Source organism: Gallinula chloropus (assembly GCF_964237585.1).
Source record: "Gallinula chloropus genome assembly, chromosome: 2".
NCBI classification, from domain to species: domain Eukaryota; kingdom Metazoa; phylum Chordata; class Aves; order Gruiformes; family Rallidae; genus Gallinula; species Gallinula chloropus.
Genome location: NC_140086.1, coordinates 122,463 through 143,630, shown reverse-complemented (window position 1 = coordinate 143,630; position 21,168 = coordinate 122,463). Strand labels below are relative to the sequence as shown.

The following is a 21,168-nucleotide window of genomic DNA, read 5'->3' as shown; positions in this document are numbered from 1 at the left end:
GGACCCCACCACTGCTGAACTGATGGGGATGTGGGGTCAGGGTGATGGGAAGGGGGAAAAAGGGGGATCCTGGCTCCGAAACCTTGGCTGCTCCAAAGACCTGGGTCTCGGAAACCCAGCTGCTTTGGGAGGGGGGTGGTGAGGGGGGGCTGGGGGGAGAGGGGCACGGAGGCTGCTGGAGGGGACCCTGTCACCGCCGGGCTGATGGGGATCAGGGTCAGGGCGATGGGAAGGGGGGAGAAGGGGGGATTCTGGCTCTGAAATGCTGGCTGCTCTGGTTCTGCTCTGGGAGGGGGGGTCTGGGAGGCACCTGTCCCGGGTGGGGGTCCCAGCTGGCAAGTGTTTGGTGAGGAGGGGGGGGAAGGAGACCCCACCACCTCCGAACTGATGGGGATTGAGGTCAGGGTGATGGGAATGGGGGAGAATTGGGGATTCTGGCTCCAAAATGCTGGCTGCTCCAGTCCTGCTCTGATGGGGGGGGAGTCTGGGAGGCACCTGCCCCGGGTGGGGGTCCCAGCTGGCAAGTGTTCGGCGAGGAGGGACGGCAAAGGGGACCCCACCACTGCCAAACTGATGGGGATTTGGGATCAGGGCGATGGGAAGGGGGGAGAAGGGGGGGATCCTGGTTCCAAAATGCTGGCTGCTCTGGTCCTACGTTGGGAGGGGGGGTCTGGGAGGCACCTGTGGGGACCCCACCACCACCGAACCGATGGGGATTGGGGTCAGGGTGATGGGAAGGGGGGAAAAAGGGGGGGATCCTGGCTCTGAAACCCTGGCTCTGAAACACCGGCTCCGAAATGCCGGCTGCTCTGGTCCCGCTCTGAGGGGGGGTCTGGGAGGCACCTGCCCGGGCGGGGGTCCCAGCTGGCAAACATTTGGCGAGGAGGGCGGGCAGCGGAGCGCAGCGAGGGGGAGGAGGAGGAGGAGGAGGAGGAGGAGGAGGAGGGGGGCACAGAGCTCACAGCAACTAAATCAGGGAAGAAAGGGCTGCGGAGCCAGGCCGGGGTCACACGTGTTTCCTGGCGGCCCCGCAGGTGCTAAGCGGGGCCGGGCGCCGGAGCACCTTGTGATGGATCATGTGCTGAGCGCCACAGCTCGTTCCCCCAGCCTGGGGACAGGTAGTTATGAGGGGGGGGGGCTCATCCGGGCTGGGCTTTGTGCTGCCGTGGCTGCCGGACCCTTCCGAAGGGGCTGACAGACAGACGGACGGACGGACCCCATCCCACCCAGCTCACACCAGTAGAGCTGGGCATGGGAAGGCGGCATCCTGGCTCAGAGCTGGGGTTCCAGCTCCCCATCCCCAAATTCCAGGACACCCACAGGCCCGATGCCGTGAACCCATCCCAGAGTGAGGTGCTGACCTGGCTTGGAGAGGAGCCACCCAGCACCCAGCCCTTGGGAACTGTGGATGGGTGAAGGGTCCCCCACTTGCTCCTCCAGAGCTCCACTGCGTGCTGGAAACCAGGAGAGCCGCGGGCATCCGGTGACTGACTGTGCTGCAGGGCACCTGGTCCTGTATCGGCACCTGGTCCCATATCGGCACCCAGTCCTGTATCAGCACCCGGTCCCGTATCAGCACCCGGTCCCGTATCAGCACCCCAGTCCCGTATCGGCACCCGGTCCCATATCAGCACCCAGTCCTGTATCGGCACCCGGTCCCGTATCAGCACCCGGTCCTGTATCGGCACCCGGTCCCGTATCGGCACCCAGTCCCGTATCAGCACCCGGTCCCATATCGGCACCCGGTCCTGTATCAGCACCCAGTCCTGTATCAGCACCCGGTCCCATATCGGCACCCAGTTCTGTATCGGCATCCAGTCCCATATTGGCACCCGGTCCCGTATCGGCACCCGGTCCTGTATCAGCACCCGGTCTTGTATCGGCACCCGGTCCCATATCGGCACCCGGTCCCGTATTGGCACCCGGTCCTGTATTGGCACCTGGTCCCGTATCAGCACCGGTCCCATATCAGCACCCGGTCCTGTATTGGCACCCGGTCCCGTATCGGCACCCAGTTCCGTATCGGCACCCAGTCCTGTATCGGCACCCGGTCCCGTATCAGCACCCTCACTGCAGGGCACCCACCCGGTCCTGTATCAGCACCCGGTCCCATATCGGCACCCACACTGCAGGGCACCCGGTCCTGTATCGGCACCAGTCCCATATTGGCACCCGCGTCGCAGGGCACCTGGCTCTGTATTGGCACCAATGCCGCCGGGCACCCGGTCCCATATCAGCACCTGCTCCACAGGGCTCCCGGTTCTGTATCAGCACCCGGTCCCGTATCAGCACCCTCACTGTAGGACTCCCGGTTCTATATCAGCACGGGTCCCGTATTGGCACCCGCGCCACAGGGCACCCGGTCCCGTATTGGCACCCGTGCCACCGGGTCCCATATCAGCACCTGCTCCACAGGGCACCCGGTTCTGTATCAGCACCCAGTCCCGTATCGGCACCCTCACTGTAGGACACCCGGTTCTATATCAGCACCCGGTCCCCTATTGGCACCCACACCGCAGGGCACCGGGTCCCGTATTGGCACCCGTGCCACCGGGTCCCATATCAGCACCTGCTCCACAGGGCACCTGGTTCTGTATCAGCACCCGGTCCCATATCAGCACCCAGACTGCAGGGCACCCAGTCCTGAATCGGCACAGGTCCCGTATTGGCACCCGCGCCATGGGGCACCCGGTCCCATATTGGCACCTGGTCCCGTATTGGCACCCGCGCTGCAGGGCACCTGGTCCCGTATTGGCACCTGGTCCCGTATTGGCACCCGGTCCCGTATTGGCACCCGCGCTGCAGGGCACCTGGTCCCGTATTGGCACCTGGTCCCGTATTGGCACCCGGTCCTGTATTGGCACCTGCGCCGCAGGGCACCTGGTCCCTTATCAGCACCCACTCTACAGGGCACCCAGTCCCATATCGGCCCCATACAGCATCCCAGCAGCGTGGGGGTGTGGCTGAGGAGTGGGGGACACACGGCCCCGGCTCTGGCAGCCCTGGCAGCGCCAGCCCGGGCGGGCACAGCCCCTCCCCCAGCCCTTTGCTGGATTAACCAGAGGAGACGTGGGGTTGGGATTCTGCCGGTCCTGGACCCGCCGCTCCGGGGGGTTTATTTGGCTCGGGATCCGACACCCCCATGGTGGTGCTGGCCGGCGGCTCGGCGGCTTCCCTTGGGTTTGGACGCTCTGGCTGTCGCGGTGACCGCACGGATCACCGGTGGCGTTCAGCACCCGCTCCGCTTCACCGTGGTTTTATGTGCTTGAGCACCGATGGGTCCTGGAGCGAGTGCAGAGAAGGGCAACCAGGCTGGGGAAGGGGCTGGGGGGCAAATCCTGTGAGGAGCAGCTGAGGGAGCTGGGGGTGTTGAGCCTGGAGAAGAGGAGGCTGAGGGGAGACCTTCTCCCCACCTCCCCTGCCCTGCCAGGAGGGTGCAGAGAGGTGGGCGATGGTCTCTGCAGCCAGGGGCCAGGAGATGGGACGAGGGGCAATGGGCTCAAGCTGCCCCAGGGCAGGGTCAGCTCAGCTGGGAGGGCAAAGTTCTTCCCTGGCAGAGCTGTGGGGCTGTGGCACAGGCTGCCCAGGGAGGGGCTGAGTCACCCCCTGGGGTGTTTAACAGAGGGGAGATGAGGTGCTCAGGGATGGGGTCAGCAGAGGACAGGGACGGTTGGACTGGGTGTTCACCCCCAGCCTGGTGACTCTGGGGGTCTGTGGTTCTGATTCTGTGATCCACCGTCCCAGCGCGGCCGCTGCCAGGGGGACAAGTTGGCATCATCCCTGGGAACTGCCAGAGCATCATTCCGGTGCTGAGCGTTGCCGGATTCGGAAAGACTCCGGTGGGATCCCTCACCGCTCTCCTGTGCCTCCAGGAGGCAGGGAGACTTTCCAAACCTCATTCCCTGGCTTCAAAACCACTCAGATTGACCAAAAAGGGAAGAGAGAGGGAAAAATAATCCCTTCTCCATAAGGTGGAGGGTTTCCCAAGCCTTATGGCTGTATCAAACCATCAGCACCGCGCTCGGGGCCCCTTCCGGCTCCGTTGGTGCCAGGGGAGCGATGCCGAGCTGCCCTGGCACGAGCTGCTGCCAACGTCGGAGCATCCGAGCCCCGTGTGGAGCAGGAAGGGACCCCCCCCTGCCCCAGCTCCCGCAGCCCGCGGCTCACCAGGGGCAGAGATCTGTGTTTCCCAGCCGACACCGAGCCAGCGCTCCGGCGTCCCGGCACTGAGCACCCCGGGACCCCATCACCCCCCTCTGACCTTCCCCCAGCCCCACTGAGCACCCCTGTGCCCCATCACCCCCCTCTGACCTTCCCCCAGCCCCACTGAGCACCCCTGTGCCCCATCACCCCCCTCTCACCCTCCCCCAGCCCCACTGAGCACCCCTGTGCCCCCATCACCCCCCTCTCACCCTCCCCCAGCCCCACTGAGCACCCCTGTGCCCCATCACCCCCCTCTCACCTTCTCCCAGCCCCACTGAGCACCCCTGCGCCCCATCACCCCCCTCTGACCTTCTCCTAGCCCTGCTGAGCACCCCTGTTGCCCCATCACCCACCTCTCACCCTCCCCCAGCCCCACTGAGCACCCCTGTGCCCCATCACCCCCCTCTGACCTTCCCCCAGTTCTGCTGGGCACCCCTGTGCCCCGTCACCCCCCTCTTACCTTCCCCCAGCCCCACTGAGCGCCCCTGTGCCCAGTCACCCCCCTCTTACCTTCCCCCAGCCCCACTGAGCGCCCCTGCACCCCCCATCACCCCCCTCTCACCTTCCCCCAGTTCTGCTGGGCACCCCTGCGCCCCATCACCCCCCCTCACCCTCCCCCAGCCCCACTGAGCACCCCTGTGCCCCATCACCCCCCTCTGACCTTCCCCCAGCCCCACTGAGCTGAGCACCCTTGGGTGTCCCCGAGGAGCACCCGGCTACAGGGCACCCGCGCTGTGGGGTCAGGGTGACCGGCACCCCCTGTCCTGCGGACAAGAGAGTTGCTGGTGTCTCCGGCAAAGCTTGGGGCAACCCTTGGGCGCCGGGACTCACCGAACCCCATTGGGATCCAGAGCCGTGGCAGGTGGCTGTGCCGGGAGCCGAGCGCTGAGCCGAGAGCTCGAGGGGAAACATCGCTCTGGTTCAGAGCCAGTTTGGGGCCGGTTCAGACCTGGTTCAGATCTGGTTTGGGGCCGGTTCAGGGCTGGTTCAGACCTGGTTCGGATCTGGTTTGGGGCTGTTTCAGAGCTGGTTCAGACCCGGTGTGGAGCCAGTTTGGGTCCAGCTTGGGGCTTGTTTGGACTCGGTTTGGGGCTGGTTTGGGGCTGGTTCAGACCTGGTTTGGGGTTGGTTCGGAGCTGGTTTGGAGCCGGTTTGGGGCCGGTTTGGAGATGGTTTGAACCCATTTTGGACCTGGTTTGGGGCTGGTTCAGACCCAGTTCAGAGCCAGTTTGGGGCCGGTTTGGAGCTGGTTTGAACCCGGTTCGGAGCCAGTTCAGATCTGGTTTGGAGCCAGTTTGGGGCTGGTTTGGACCCAGTTCAGAGCCGGTTCATAGCCGGTTTGGGGCCAGTTCAGGGCTGGTTTGGAGCTGGTTTGGGGCCAGTTTGGAGCCAGTTTGGGGCCGGTTTGAACCCAGTTCGGAGCCGGTTCAGACCTGGGTTTGGAGCCAGTTTGGGGCTGGTTCGGAGCCGGTTCAGACCCGGCTTGGGGCCGGTTTGGGGCTGGTTTGGACCCGGTTCAGACCCAGTTTGGAGCTGGTTTGGGGCTGGTTCAGACCTGGTTCAGAGCTGGTTTGGGGCTGGTTCGGGGCCAGAAGGAGCGTTCCCTTGTCCCGCAGCCCCTGCAGTCCTGGAGCCCGGGGGAGCGCCGGCGAGCGCCGAACTGCTGCAGCATCCCTGGGGTGACTGACCTCCCCAGCAAACTCTGGCTCACACCGCGACCCAACTTGGTGTGCGGGGACGAGCGCTCGGCTCAGGCCACCCTGCCAGGAGAGGGGGTTGCCCACCCCCTCCCTAACCCCCCAAAACCCCCGTGCCGGGGCCAGAGGGGGCTGTGCCCTGTGCCGGGGGAGCAGAGCTGCGCCACTCACTCACCAGACGGTGCCTAACGTGGGTTGGGGGTTGAGACCAGAGGTGTTTTGGGGGTGAGGGAGTGTCGTGGGGGGGCTGGGGAAGGAAGGCAGCTCCGCAACCGTGTCGGAACCGCGTCGGAGCCGCATCCGGTTTGAATTCCACACGGTGCTCGGGCTTTATGGTACCACATCCATGACATGAAACACCAGCATGTATTGATTAACTGGACAGCGCGGCGCAGCGCGGCACGGCGCGGTACAGCCTGGCATGGCACGGCGCAGCACGGCGTGGCACGGCGTGGCACGGCGCGGCACAGGCACCCAGTTCTGGGGGGATGGAGCAGCGCGAAGCTGGAAGGGCACAGAGGAGGGAGCAGGGGGATTCACCACACCAGCGCTGCCACAGGGCACGTCCAAGCACCGGCTCTCCCCTGGAACCGGCCGTACGCGGCGTCTGCCGACACCGGGATAAGGATCCCCCTTCCATGGAGTCCCGGAGCTCGTGGTGCAGTTCCCACCAGGCAGCGGCGGCCACGTCGCCGTCATGGAGACACAACATCCCACCACCGTCCCCGCTCCGTGTTCACCACCCCGTCTCCATCACCCCTCCGAGCTGAGCCGGGAGGATGCCCGGCTCCGGGCCAGGTCCTTCGTGGTGACGCCGTGCTGCTCCCCCGGCAGCGGGGTGAAGGCAGGAGTGTCCGTGGCTGCAGTTTTTTGGGGGGGGGAGTAGGGGGCTTCTCCATCCTTCCTCCTTCCGCTGCTCCGCGGTGTCCTTCCCGACCACCGTCTAGCTCCGGATCGCCGTCTTCCTGTCCCGGTCTTTACTCTGTGGAGAAGGAGGAGAAAGGCCTGGTTAAAACACCGCACCCGGTGCCGGCACCGCGACTCCTCCAGCTCCGTTCGCCGCTCGCTGCTCCCCGCGCTGGGGCTCAGCCAGAGACGCCCACGGCAGCTTTCCCTGGGGGACTCCATCTTCCTCATCCTCATCCCTCTCTGTCACTCTGGGGGTCCCCAGGTGTCTGCACCCTGGGGACTCCCCCCGCCTCCACCGCCTCGCCGCGCTTCTCGGGATGCCCGGTGCTCCCACACCGTGCCATGCCCGTGCCGGGTCCCTCACCCAACCGCTCCCTGTGCCGCAGAGGGCAGCAGCTCCATGTGCTCTGCCGAGACCTTGGGGTCACGAGTCCGTCGTCCCCATCCCTCTGGTCACCAGCCGCGGTGACAACCGGCACCTCCAGCCGCGGTTGTCACTGGCATGTCTGGCTGGTGCCATGGCAGAGCCCTCCTGGTCAGCCCCACGGTCACAGCCAGGCTGCCAGCCAGGCTTTTTGCCCTGGGCACCAGAAAAGCCCCCTGGCACCAGTACCACCAGCACCACCAGCACTGGCACCACCAGCACTGCCAGGAGACCACTGCCAGAACCAGCAGCACGAGTACTGCCAGTAACACCAGCACCAGAAGCACCAGCGCTGCCAGAACCAGCAGCACCAGCGCTGCCAGGACCACCAGTACCAGCAGCACCAGCGCTGCCAGAACCAGCAGCACCAGCGCTGCCAGAACCAGCACCACGAATACTGCCAGTAGCACCAGCAGCACCAGCGCTGCCAGAACCAGCAGCACCAGCGCTGCCAGGACCACCAGTACCAGCAGCACCAGCGCTGCCAGAACCAGCAGCACCAGCACTGCCAGTAGCACCAGCACCAGCAGCACCAGTGCTGCCAGAACCAGCAGCATCAGTGCTGCCAGAACCAGCACCACGAATACTGCCAGTAGCACCAGCAGCACCAGTGCTGCCAGAACCAGCAGCACCAGCGCTGCCAGGACCACCAGTACCAGCAGCACCAGTGCTGCCAGAACCAGCAGCACCAGCACTGCCAGTAGCACCAGCACCAGCATCAGCACCACCAGTACCACCAGCACCAGCACTGCCAGGACCACCAGTACCAGCAGCACCAGTGCTGCCAGAACCAGCAGCACCAGCACTGCCAGGACCACCAGCACTAGTACCGCCACCACCAGCACCCCCAGCACCACTGGCACCACCATCACTAATACCACCACCAGCACCGCCACCAGCACCCCCATCGCCAGCAGTGCCGGGCCCGGCGTGCTCCGGCAGAGCTGGCTCCTCTCACCACCCCACCACCGCGCTTCTCAGCCACCTGGCCTTACCCAGCTGGGACACCCACCCCTCCTTCCCCCCCATCACCGGGGTGGGGGCGGGGGACAGGGAGGGGGGTTGCACAGTGCCCTCAGCACCCCTCTCCCACCGCTCCAGCCGGCGGGACTCACCGCGGCACAACCTCCCCCCACACCGGCTGCACGTGCGGCTCTGACTCTTCCTTTGTTGGCGGGGGGGGGGGGGAGGTGGAGAAGGGGGGTTGGGGAAGGGGGGTTGGGGAGGGGAAGGGGAGTTCAGGAACGGGGAAAATTAAATTTCCCAGATGTTCGGGCCCCAGGAGCTGCTGCGCTGTCTGGAGAGGAAATGGGGATTCGGAAAATCCCGCCTCATATTTTTTCCCCTATCACCTTGCCTTTCCGCTGCCACCAAGTGCAGCAGCAACAGTAAATTACAGGGGCTGCAGAGCCGGCACATCTCCCAGATACCGTGGGGGGGAGCTGGGGGGGATGGTGTGGGGCTGGGGCACACGGTTCTTGGCTGCTGGTGGGGTTTTTAGGGGGTGTTTGTGGAGCCTCTTTGCTCCCCGGCGCAGTTGCTCCTGCACAGACCCACTGAAAGCTGTGGGCAGAGCCAGGCTCCGGCAGCACTGGCTGAGCTCCATGTCCCCATCTCAAGGCCCGTAGGAGTGGGGGTCATGCTGCCACCAAGCCCAGGCTTGGTGGGGTTTTTGGGGGGTGTATGTGGAGCCTCTTTGCTCCCCGGCGCGGTCGCTCCTGCCCAGACCCACTGAAAGCTGTGGGCAGAGCCAGGCTCCGGCAGCGCTGGCTGAGCTCCATCTCCCCATCTCAAGGCTCTTGTGAGTGGGGGTCACGCTGCCACCAAGGCTTGGTGGGGTTTTGGGGGTGTTTGTGGAGCCTCTTCGCTCCCCGGCGCAGTCGCTCCTGCCCAGCCCCACTGAAAGCTGTGGGCAGAGCCAGGCTCTGGTGCTGCTGGCTGAGCTCCATGTCCCCATCTCAAGGCCTTTGTGAGTGGGGGTCATGCTGCCACCAAGCCCAGGCTTGGTGGGGTTTTTAGGGGGTGTATGTGGAGCCTTTTCGCTCCCCGGCGCAGTCGCCCCTGCACAGCCCCACTGAAAGCTGTGGGCAGAGCCAGGCTCTGGCAGCGCTGGCTGAGCTCCATCTCCCCATCTCAAGGCCCTTGTGAGTGGGGGTCATGCTGTCACCAAGCCCAGGCTTGGTGGGGTTTTTGGGGGGTGTATGTGGAGCCTCTTTGCTCCCCGGCGCGGTCGCTCCTGCCCAGACCCACTGAAAGCTGTGGGCAGAGCCAGGCTCCGGCAGCGCTGGCTGAGCTCCATGTCCCCATCTCAAGGCACTTAAGAGTGGGGGTCATGCTGCCACCAAGGCTTGGTGGGGTTTTGGGGGTGTTTGTGGAGCCTCTTTGCTCCCTGGCGCTGTCGCTCCTGCCCAGACCCACTGAAAGCTGTGGGCAGAGCCAGGCTCTGGTGCTGCTGGCAGAGCTCCGTGTCCCCATCACAAGGCCCTTGTGAGTGGGGGTCATGCTGCCACCAAGCCCAGGCTTGGTGGGGTTTTTGGGGGGTGTATGTGGAGCCTCTTTGCTCCCCGGCGCGGTCGCTCCTGCCCAGACCCACTGAAAGCTGTGGGCAGAGCCAAGCTCTGGTGCTGCTGGCAGAGTTCCGTGTCCCCATCACAAGGCCCTTGTGAGTGGGGGTCACCAAGCCTGGTGGCAGCAGGACTCCCACTCATAAGGGCCTTGAGATGGGGACATGGAGCTCCCCAGATCTCCTCCTTGCTCTGCCTGGAGCCAGGGCAGGGTGGCTCGGCCACGGCGCCGGGGATGCTGAATCCTGGAGCTGCCCCGGTGTAGCCTCACCCGTGCCCGTGTGACTGCACCAAGGGTGGGATGGCTCTGGCTACCCCACAGCTCCGGTCTCCCTGTGCCCGCTCTGGAGCTGTGGCTGCTCCGAGGGTGGGATGGCTCTGGCTACCCCACAGCTCTGATCACCCCGTGCCCGCTCTGGAGCCCGTGGCTGCTCCGAGGGTGGGATGGCTCTGGCTACCCCACAGCTCCAGTCACCCAGTGCCCACACTGGAGCTGTGGCTGCTCCGAGGGTGGGATGGCTCTGGCTGCCCCTCAGCTCCGATCACCTCCATGGACCCGTCGGCACTGGGCAGTGCCAGAGGCAGGGAGAGCACACAGAGCACCGGGTGAGCCGACCGGCTCAGCCCTTCCTGCCCGCGGCCTCAGCTGCAGCCAGCCTGGAGCTGGACGTGTGCCGCGGGAGACGTGGCTGCCGGCCGCGGTGCCACGGCCGCAATGGGACCAGGGGTGCAGGGAAGCAGCGGGTGGCAGGTTCAGTCAACCCATCATCTCACTCCTCCTCTCCTTCCTCCTCCTTCCTCCTCTCCTTCCTCTCCTTCCTCGTCTCCTTCCTCCTGCTGCTGGCTGCTGCCCGGGGTCCTCCCCAGCCCCGTGCCCTCTGGTTTATCTCCGCCAGGAACGTGGCTCTGTCCTCAGGGGTCTTCTGTCTGTCCTCGGGGGTCTGTCCTCTGAGATCTCCTCTCTATCCTCAGGGGTCTTCTGTCTGTCCTTGGGGGTCTGTCCTCTGCAGTCCTCTGTACTCTGAGATCTCCCCTCTGTCCTCCGGGGTCTTCCCTCGGTCCTCGAGGGTCTTCTGTCTGTCCTCAGGGCTCCTCCTCCCCTGGAAGGGTACCTGGAGCTGCCCTGGTGCCTTGGCACAGCTGTCGGTCACTGGTCCCCTCCCCATCCCCCTCCAGTTCCTCGGCACGGGGTGGGACAGGGTGCACAGTGTCCCCCCCTCCATCCCACCCCTCCGGTGTCTGCTCATCGCCAGGATGCCTGAGGGTGGCGGGGGGTGTCGTACCGCCGTGCCGCACCCTCGGCGGGGGCCCCAGCCACCCTGGGCGGGCTGGTGGGGGGGCCGACACGCTGCCCCAGGGAGAAGGCTTCTTCTCCAGCCCCTATCGAGGGGCTGCAGCCCAGGATGGGGGGTCACCCTGGACCCCCTCTCCTGGCGCTCTGGGAATAGGGACACCAGGGACCGTGCCTTCCATCGCCGCCGCCTGCCCACACATGATACTTGTACCACTCCAGTGTCCCCTTCCCTCAAACTGGGAGGACTGGGCCAAGCTGGAGCAGCCACCGGACCGTTACGGATGAGTCATTTCCAAGAAGGAACTTTCCGGAAGGACGGTGTTGGGTTCAGCCCGATCCGGGAAAACCCCTGGGTTGAGGCGCCGGGACGCCGGGGACGTGAGGCTGAGTCACGCCGCGCGGATCCGAGTGAGCCCCTTGTGCCGCCGGCGCATGGCGCGGCAGAAAATGGGCTAGTGAAGGGTTCTAGAGTGTTCCCTGCCCTTCTTGGCCACCCGTCGGTGTGCCAGAGCAGCCAACAACCCCAGGGAAGGGTTCTAGAGTGTTCCCTGCCCTCCTCGGCCATCCCTTGGCGTGCCGGAGCAGCCGGCAACCCCGGGCATCCCTCCTTGCGGCACAGAGCCCCTTCCCCGGCAGCTCTGGTGCCGTCTCCTGCCCCTCTGGCACCTGGTGGGTGTTTAACGAAGGGAAGGGTGACATCAGCTTCCCCGGCTCCCAAGTCGCGGGTCGGGTGCCGCCTCTCCCGGCCCGACACAGCGACGGTGTGTCCGGCACAGACAGAGGCTGTGGAGGGGCTGGGAGCTGGGCAGGTGCTGCGGCTCCTGGGCTTTTTGGGATGGAGAAGGTGCTGCTCTCACGGCATGTCTGGCACCGAATTGGTTGGGGATACACGGTGCTGGGACACTGTGGAAAGGGTATCCCTGGAAAGCCAGAGAGGGACGGAGCTGGTGCCGGGACACCACGGAAAGGAGATCCCTGTAGAGCTGGAGAGGGACAGAGCTGGTGCCAGGACACTGTGGAAAGGAGATCCCTGGGGAGCTGGAGAGGGACAGAGCCGGTGCCGGGACACTGTGGAAAGGAGATCCCTGGGAAGCCAGAGTGGGACAGAGCCGGTGCCGGGACACCACGAAAAGGAGATCCCTGGAGACCTGGAGAGGGACAGAGCTGGTGCCGGGACACCACAGAAAGGAGATCCCTGGGAAGCCAGAGAGGGAGATCCCTGGAGAGCTGGAGAGGGACAGAGCCAGTGCCGGGACACTGTGGAAAGGAGATCCCTGGGAAGCCAGAGAGGGACAGAGCTGGTGCCACGTTGGCCTAAGGACGTCGTTATGGTTGAGCCATGAGGCGTGGTGACGGAGCAGCCCTTCCTGGCCGGGAGAGAAGAGGCATAGTGGCTCCGAGGTGCCGGGATGGAGCCGTGGCACAGGAGGGTGCATGGAGCTGGTGACCAGCTGGGTCCCTTTCACCCGATGTCAGAGAGGCTGTGAGGTCCCGGCTGCGCCGGCAGCTCCGGAGGAGGCTGCTCCTTCCCTCCCCACGTTTGGGGAACGCCGTGCCAGGGAAAGCCAGCCCATCCTCTGGATGTAAAACCACCAGTACCGAGCGAGCGTGAGCTCAGCCGGGGTCCGTTCCCAGCTCCTCTTCCCAGCGGGACCCCGACCCAGCGAATCTCCAAAGGCCCCCGACCCCTCCGACAGCCGCCGAGGGTCGGATGGTGGGAGCTTCATCCGGAAGAGCCGCAGGAAGGGGGGTGGGAAGGGGTTGTCCCACACATTGTCCCTTCCATGTCCCTCGGCACAGCCGTCCCCATCCTGGGGTTTGCTCCTGCCCGGGACACCACGCTGGGAACTGATGGCACAGCGGTGATGGGGAGTGATGGGAATGGAGGAGGAAGCAGCAGCGGGATTCATGGGGATCGATGCCGAAGGAGCGATGGGGATTGATGGGGATGGATGAGGAAGAATCGATAGGGATTGATGGGAATGGATGAGGAAGCAGGGATAGGGATTGATGGGGATTGATGTCAAAGGATCAATAGGGATAGATGGAGAAGGAGCAATTGGGATTGATGGGAATCGATGCCGAAGGATTGATAGGGATTGATGGGGATCCATGTCAAAGGATCAATAGGGATTGATGGGAATCGGTGCCGAAGAATCGATAGGGATTGATGGGAATGGATGAGGAAGCAGCAGTTGGGATTGATGGGAATCGGTGCCGAAGGATCAATAGGGATTGACTGGAATCGATGCCGAAGCGACAACGAAAGAGACGGAGACACTTGACCTTTGGAGCTGCTACAGGGAATTCCAGAGCCGGCTGGGAACTGGGAGACAGGGGAGTTTTCCAGTTGATCCCTGAAGGAGCTTCCCCAGTGCAGCTTCCCTGTTCAGACTGAGCCGGCACTGGTTGGAGTGGCGTGCCGCAGCCGGCCGGCCGCATCCCTCGCCCCTGACTGGTGGGTGCTCACGGAGCCGCGCTCGGTGCCGGCACTCAGGGCTCCGCTGCCCTGTGCCTCCACCACTGGAGGTCTGGTGGTGTAAATCCCACTGGATACGAAGAATCCCGGGGTCATTCCGGAGCCGCTGCCTCCTCTCGTGACCCAGACGGGACCCGCGAGGGGTTCAGGGGTTTCCTGCTCCGAGACGCTCGAGCTACCGGAGTTGGTGACCGGTTTCACCTTAAAGGGTCCCTCACAAAGACTTCTCCCTCTTCGGTTACTCCGGGGGGGAACCGCGGTGCTCCTGGCTCCGGCTGCCATCCTGACACCTCTGTATCCGCACCGCGCAGGGCTTGAGGCTGGCGACAGCCACCTCCTCCTCCTCCTCCTCCCCGTGCCACCGTGGCTGCGTGTGCCACCGTGGCTGCGTGTGCCACGAGAGCCCTGAGGAGGGCTGGAGCGCTGTGCCATCCACCGTGCCTGCCACTCCCGGGGATGGGGATGGGGGGTTTGGTTTGCCGGCATCGCCGGAGATCGGCCAGGACAGGCAGCACCGTGCCGGGATGGTGGCTGCTTAGCGCCTCCGACTCATGCAACCAGCTCCTGGTGTCTCCACAGAGCTGGGTTGGCCCGTGCCGGTGCCGGGCAGGCACGGAAACAACCTCTGCCAGAGATGCCGGAGACCAGAGCGCTGCCCTAAAGACTGGGGACGGGGTCAAGAGCCGGGAGCGCCCGGCAAACCAGACCCTCAGGGTGTTACAGCTCCTGCTCACACCGGTGCTGCTCCCGGGGGGTCCTCGGGGCTGCTTGAGGGGACCCTCCGTGCTTTGGCAATGGATGAGGCTTCCCCTACATCCCTGTCCTACCACAGCTCCCTGGAACGCCAGGCTGGGCACGAGGAGCCCGCACGGTGCCACTGCCGGCTTTGGGGCTGCCGGGAGCCCCGGCTGCCCCCAACCTGCTCTCGCCACTCCGTTTGCCACCAGGACGGTGCCAGAGGGGACATGTGGACTCATTCCAGGCTCTTACATCCCCAAATGCCAGCTCCTATGACCCAGGAGAGGGTTTTCCCCTTCTCCCCGTCCCTTTTGGCGACTGTGTGCGAAATTCCACGGCGGCTGCCGGGGCCGGGGGACGAGGGGGGGGGTTGTTTGGGCAGCAAATCCAGACGCGCTCACGGGAGGCACCGTCTTCTCCACGCCGGCGTTTCGGGCGCCGGAGCTGCTCCGTCTCTCCCAACCCTCAGCTCGCACCCACCCAACGGAGCCGTAACCGGCGTCCCGGCGCTCGCCAACCCCCTCCTCTCTCTCCCCACCGTGGCAGGGGAACGCATGGAGGTCTGGTGCATCCCCCCCCGCCCCCTCACCCACTCACACCGAAAGCCCACCGGGGACGGCGCCGAGCGGCCACTCACCAGCTTCCTCTGGTTGCTGAGGCAGAAAGTGCAGATCTGTTTGGGCTGGGAGTTCTCGGTGTCGCGCGGGGGGGGGCTCCCGCCGCCGCCGCCGCCGTGGTGGTAGAAAGCCGGGGTGGTGTGGCAGGGCTGCCCGTCCCCGCACGCCTCCCCCACCAGCAGCACGTTCCCCAGGTGGGAGATGTAGCTGGAGGCCAGTCTCAAGGTCTCGATCTTGGAGAGCTTCCTGTCGGCCGGCTCGGTGGGGATGAGCGTGCGGAGGGCGGTGAAGGCGGTGTTGACGCTGTTGGTGCGGTCGCGCTCCCGCGCGTTGGCCGTGTGACGCTGCCGGGGCTCCCTGTTGAGCCGGTTGGGTTTCTTGCCACTCCGGCGCTTGTTGGCCTTGAGGCCGTAACCGTCGGCGGCGTCGAGGTGATACGGCTTCTCGTCCGAGCCGGAGCTCTCGCTCCCGTTCTCCTCATCCTCAGACAACATGTTGATCTCGGGGTACAGGTAGCGGCTGGGGGCCGAGCGCAGCATGGCGAAGGACATGGTTTGGCACGGCGACGCGGGGGGCTCCTCACCGGGCTTGGGAGGGCGTCGGAGGAGGGGGGAAGCCGAAGCCGCCTTGGGGACCGACCGATCGCCGCGCTCTGACCACCTCCTCCTGCTTTCAGCTCCGGGCGCTCATCCTGCTTCCTCGGGTTGGGGTGCGGGGAGCCCCTGGCTGGTGTCACGGGGAGGTGTCGCGGTGGGAAAGGGGGGTCTGGGTGTCCCGGTGTTGGTCACGGTGTTGGTCAGGGTGTCTCGGTGTCGGTCTGGGTGTGCAGAAGGGGTTAAGGGCTGCTCGCCGCCGCTTTCCTCTCCCCACACGTGTGCATCTTAAGACGCTGAGTGTGGCAGGAGCGGGGAGTTTTATAGCAGCAGCACTGGTCAGCCAGGCCCCTCCTCCGGCTCCGGCTCCGGCAAGCAGCCCTGCTCCTGGGCTCTGGAAGTGGGAACACAGAGGCTCACGCCTACCTGAGCTCACCCTCCATCCCCGCAGGGGATTTAACCCTTCAGGGCTCCGGTGGAGGCCTGGAGGGGGTTTCCCCGCTCCAGGATGTGGGGGCCAGCCCAAGGATGTGGGGTCCCACTCTAGGATAGGGGGGGTCCTGCTCCGGGATGGGGGGTCCTGCCCCAGGATGGGAGTGCTTGCCATGCTTCACCCACCAGTGGCGAGCTTCGGTGACGGCTCTTGGCGTGCGGAGCACATAGGGGCTGGCACGTCGTCCTTGACCACACCGATGCCGGGAAGGTGGGTGCCGGCAGTGGGGTCTGTGGGGGTCTCTGTGGCGGGGAGGGAGCTGGGGGGCTCATGGGCAGCCTGTGCCTGGGATAGGGCTGGGGGGGACTCATCGCCCCCGTGCTGGGGGCTGGGGGCCTGGGCTCCTGCTCAGGATTAGTCCCTGCGTAAAGAGACCCCCGAGAGCACAGAGACCCCCAGAGCGCTCCCTCCCCTTCCTGCAGCAGCACCAGATCCATCCTGCTGCTAATGGGGCAGAGAGGGAGGGATTAACCCTTGCGGGGCCGCCTCCGCCCAGGCTGCTTCCATGTGCCGCGCTCTCCTCCCGGCACAGCCGGAGCGGCAGTTGTGTCGCCAGGGCCTGATGGGCGTCTGCAAGCACAGAGCCTGCTCCTGGCCCCAGAACCCTGTCCAGAACCCATCCCTATAACCCATTCCTGTAAACCATCCTTGTAACCCATGTCCATAGCGCGTGTCCGGAATCTGTGCCCATATCCCACCCCATGTCCCATCCCCGTATCCCATCCCCATGTCCCATCCTTGTATCCCATCTCCATAACCCATTCACATATCCCATCCCCATATCCCATCCCTATAACCCATCCCCATAACCCATGCCTATATCCCATCCTTATATCCCATCCCTATAATCCATCCCCATAACCCATGCCTATATCCCATCCTTATATCCCATCCCTATAACCCATGCCTATATCCCCTCCCTATATTCCATCCCAATAACCCATCCCCATATCCCATCCCCGTAACCCATCCCTATAACCCATCCCAGTATCCCATTCCTCTAACCCATACTTATAACCCATCCCTATAACCCATCCCTGTATCCCATCCCCGTATCCCATCCCCGTCACCGCGCTGGCTCCCCCAAGCCCACACAAACCTTCGACTTTGCCACCTGCCCCAAACTACCCCCCACTCCCCTTCCCACACCAGGAACCCATGGACATCCGAGGGCCGGGGCTGGCGGGGAGCCTCCCAACTCAGGCTGCCTTGTGCCGGCACCATAACCGCGTCCAAGAGCCACCGTGGCGGTGGGATGCTGCCCGCCCTGCCTGTGCCCAGAGGAATCCCACTTTTCCCTCTCCATCCCGGGCACAGCTCGCGGCCCGACAGAGCTTTGGCGACCCGCGGTGCCAGCGGTTGCGGCGCCAGCATCCGGCGCGGCCACGTCATGGCCCTGGGGTGCACCGAGTTGATGTGGTGCCGCGGTGAGCGGCGCTTTTCACTTGGCCGCGACCGGGAGCTGCTGTTTGCTGGGAAGTCTCATGTCCCATTCCCGTCCCATCCCAATCCCATCCCATCCCATCCCCACCCCGAGCAGCAGAAGCCTCACACGGGGGTCCGGTGCTCTGCACCTTCTCCGGGCGCTACCGCGGTCAATCACCGGGCTCAGGGCTCCTGGAATCCAAAGCACTGTCATCTCCTCGCACCGCGCCGGCTGTGCTTTGGAAGCGCCGGCTCCTGGAGGCATCTGCTTTCGTTTAGCCCCGCTAACGAGCTCGCTTTTCTCTAGCACCTTCTATCCAAGTGCGATTCCACCCCCCAGGCGCTTTCCCTGCTGCGCTGACCTTCCTGGGGAAGACGTGTGTCCCTCTGTCCCTTTGTCCCTCTGTCCCTCCGTCTCCCTGCGGCCCAGCTTCTCCGGTGCCGCACCGGGATGGAGACGGGTCCCTGGCTCCGGGGCAGAACACCAGACCTGGCTCCAGCTCTGGAAGCCCCGGGGTGAAACCAGCCAGGATGTTGGGCTGTGGCCGTTGCTGCGTCCCAATCCCAGGCTCGGTGACTCTTCTGGCTTCCGCGGTGTCCAGCGTCTTGCCGGCTGTGCCAGGGCGGCAGAGCCCGGCGCAGGGAGCCTGGAATTCCCCGCTGTGGTCGCCAGCCATGGGCTTTATTACCTGGAAGCTTGAACTGGCTGCGCCGCAGTGACGCCACGGCTCTGCCACCGAGGACCTGCCGCGGCTGCCTGCGTCCCCGGAGCGCGGTGCTGGGCCGCGGTGCCGCTGACCTTTCCCGGTCCCTTTAGGATCTGGCTCTGCCTGGCTTGGAGAGCCTCCCTGCCCACCCAAGAGCCATGCTTGAGGTGCTTGGGGTGCTTGTGGTGACATCCCCCCTGAGGTCTGCCACGCATCCCTCCCCGAAAAAGGTGCTGGGGGCACCCTGGAGACCCCCCACTCATATGGGGAATACACCTGGGGGTGCTGAGCCTTCTCCGGTCACCTTCAGGGGGGTGAGGAGGGGGGATACCCACAGAACACCCTCCCACCACAATCCCAGGGGATGCCCAGTGCCCCACCGGCCCCTCTCCAGGCACGGTGCCGCGGGGTGGGTGGTGGGAGGGCTGAGCGTGCCCCGTCCCCCTTTCTCCTCCACGTGGACCGGATATTTTGGAGAGAAGAATCTTTCCGCCGCGGCTCTGGGGCTGCCAGGAATGCGCGTCTAGGAATGCCCAGGGCCCATCCAAGAACAACTTCCAGACGTGAGGCTGAGTGACGGCAGTCGTTCCCCCCTCCCTGCTCCTGGGGCTCCAGCTTCCCCCCCCCACCTCCAACACTCGCTCCGCTCCGGAGGCGATGTGTTAACGACGCGGGGCGCAGCCGCGCTGCCGGCACCGTGGGTGGGTGGGTGGGTGGGTGGGAGGCGAGCGGAGGGCTCTGGCTACCGCGCTGCTCCGGCACCGGCTGAGAAACTCGAAGAAATTCTGTCTGAGAGGGATTTGCTCCGTGTTGTGGGGCTGGGGGAGGACGTGGATCCTGATGATGGGGATTAACGGTGCCGTGGTGGCACCGTGTCCCGTATGGCTGAGCCCCCGGGTCTGGCACCGCGGCACCGTCACTGCCCAGCCCCTGTTCATGGTGTGAGATGGGTGCGTGGAGCATCCTGGCTGTGCTGGTGCTGTGCAGGGTTTGGGGGTCAGGAGGCGCTGAGTGCCCTGGCAGCGTGCCGTGGTGGCCGTGGCGACCGTGGTGGCCACGGTGTCGATGTGGTCCCCCATGGGTAGCCCCGGGAGCTCGGGGTTGGAGCAGGGAGGGATCCAGGCTGGATGTATTCCCAACCTCAGGGTTGGAGCAGGGAGGGATCCAGGGCTGCCCTGATCCCAACCTCAGGGTTGGAGCAGGGAGGGATCCAGGACAGCCCTGATCCCAACCTCAGGGTTGGAGTAGGGAGGGATCCAGGGAAGCCCTGATCCCGACCTCAGGGTTGGAGCAGGGAGGGATCCAGGGCAGCCCTGATCCCAACCTCAGGGTTGGAGCAGGGAGGGATCCAGGGCAGCCCTGATCCCGACCTCAGGGTTGGAGCAGGGAGGGATCCAAGGCAGCCCTGATCCCAACCTCAGGGTTGGCGCAGGGAGGGATCCAGGGCAGCCCTGATCCCATCTGGCACTCACTGCGCCCAGGGATTCCTGCGCCGAGGCCACAGCTCCTGGTGGAGCTGAGCTGAGCCAACCTTTGGGAAGAGGCGCCCAGTCTGGGCTTCCCAGCTCCAGGCAAGGCAGGTCCTGGTCCTGATCCTGGTCCTGGTCCTAGTCCTGCTCCCGCTTCCACTCCTGCTCCTGCTCCTTATCCTGATCCTGATCCTGTCCCTGATCCTGCTTCTGCTCCTGCTCCTGTCCCTGCTCCTGATCCTCATCCTGCTCCTGCTCCTTATCCTGCTCCTGTCCCTGCTCCCGATCCTGATCCTCATCCTGATCCTGCTCCTGCTCCTGGTCCTACCTGATCCCCAACCACATCCCGCCCCTCCGGAGCAGGATGGGGCTCCGGAGCAGCCGCAGGGGGCAGATTCCTGCCCCCATCCTCCCAGGAAGGGAAGTGGAGCAGCTCCGATGCTCCATCCATCCCATCTCCCCCGGCATCCCGAGGGTCAGGGGGCAGCTCCTCTGTCACCGGGCGCATGGAACCCGGTGGCATCTCCGGAACGGTTGCCACTGCCGCACGGAGATGCCACAGGCCAGCGCGGTGGGATCCGGAGCCACATGTGGATCCTGGAGCCAAGGGGAGGGATGGAGCCAGGGCTGTGCTGCGGGCAGCCGCCGGCTCCTGGTACTGGCAGATGAGGAAGGCAGCAGCTGCCGGGCGTGCGCCGTGCTGTGCCGTGCCGTGCCATGTTGTGCCATCCTGTGCCATGCTGTGGGATGGGGATGGGACAGGATGGGGATGGGATGGGAATGGGAATGGGAATGGGAGTGGGAATGGGAATGGGAGTAGGATGGGATGGGGATGAGGATGGGGATGAGGATGGGGATGGGATGGGATGGGATGGGATGGGATGGGGATGGGGATGGGATGGGATGGGATGGGATGGGATGGGATGGGATGGGATGGGATGGGATGGGATGGGATGGGGATGGGGATGAGGATGGGGATAGGATGGGGATGGAGAGATGGGGATGGGAATGGGGATGGATGGGATGGAATAGGGATGTAGATGGGGATGGGGATGGGGATGGGATGGGATGGGATGGGATGGGATGGGATGGGATGGGATGGGATGGGATGGGATGGGATGGGATGGGGGTGAGGATGGCGATGGGATGGGGATGGGGATGGGATGGGATGGGATGGGGGTGGGGATGGGGATGGGATGGGATGGGATGCCTGTATGTGGGTGGGGGGTCGGCATCATGCAGCTTTCCCATTTCCCCCCCTTTCCTTGCTTCTTTTTCCCCTCCCAGCACCCAGGGGTGCATCCCCTCACATCCTCACCCCTTCCTCTCTCTCCCCTCTCCCCCAGGACATCCGCAACACAGTGGGCAACATCCCCATGGAATGGTACCAGGACTTCCCCCACATCGGCTACGACCTGGACGGGAAGCGGATCTACAAGCCCATCCGCACCAAGGACGAGCTGGACGTGTTCCTGGAGAAGATGGAGAACCCCGACTACTGGTGAGCGCGGCCGGGGAGCCCCGGCGGGGTGGGGAGCGGCGTGACGCCGGCTCTG

At 65.0% G+C, this 21,168-nt stretch overlaps 2 protein-coding genes across 2 annotated transcripts in view; one reads left to right on the top strand and one right to left on the bottom strand.

Moving 5' to 3' along the window:
* BOP1 (BOP1 ribosomal biogenesis factor) overlaps positions 1 to 21,168 on the top strand; it is a gene marked incomplete at its 5' end in the record, with an annotated part of 80,358 nt that overhangs the window by 46,992 nt on the left and 12,198 nt on the right. Inside the window, one exon of the mRNA XM_084280234.1 lies at positions 20,959 to 21,113. Coding sequence (XP_084136360.1) covers positions 20,959 to 21,113 — 155 coding nt within the window. The remainder of the gene's footprint in view (positions 1 to 20,958; positions 21,114 to 21,168) is intronic.
* SCX (scleraxis bHLH transcription factor) lies at positions 6,844 to 15,476 on the bottom strand (the record flags this gene model as incomplete). The annotated part of the gene is made up of 2 exons (XM_084280001.1): positions 6,844 to 6,882; positions 14,946 to 15,476. 2 exons carry the CDS (start codon positions 15,474 to 15,476, stop codon positions 6,844 to 6,846), a joined length of 570 nt encoding a protein of 189 aa, XP_084136127.1.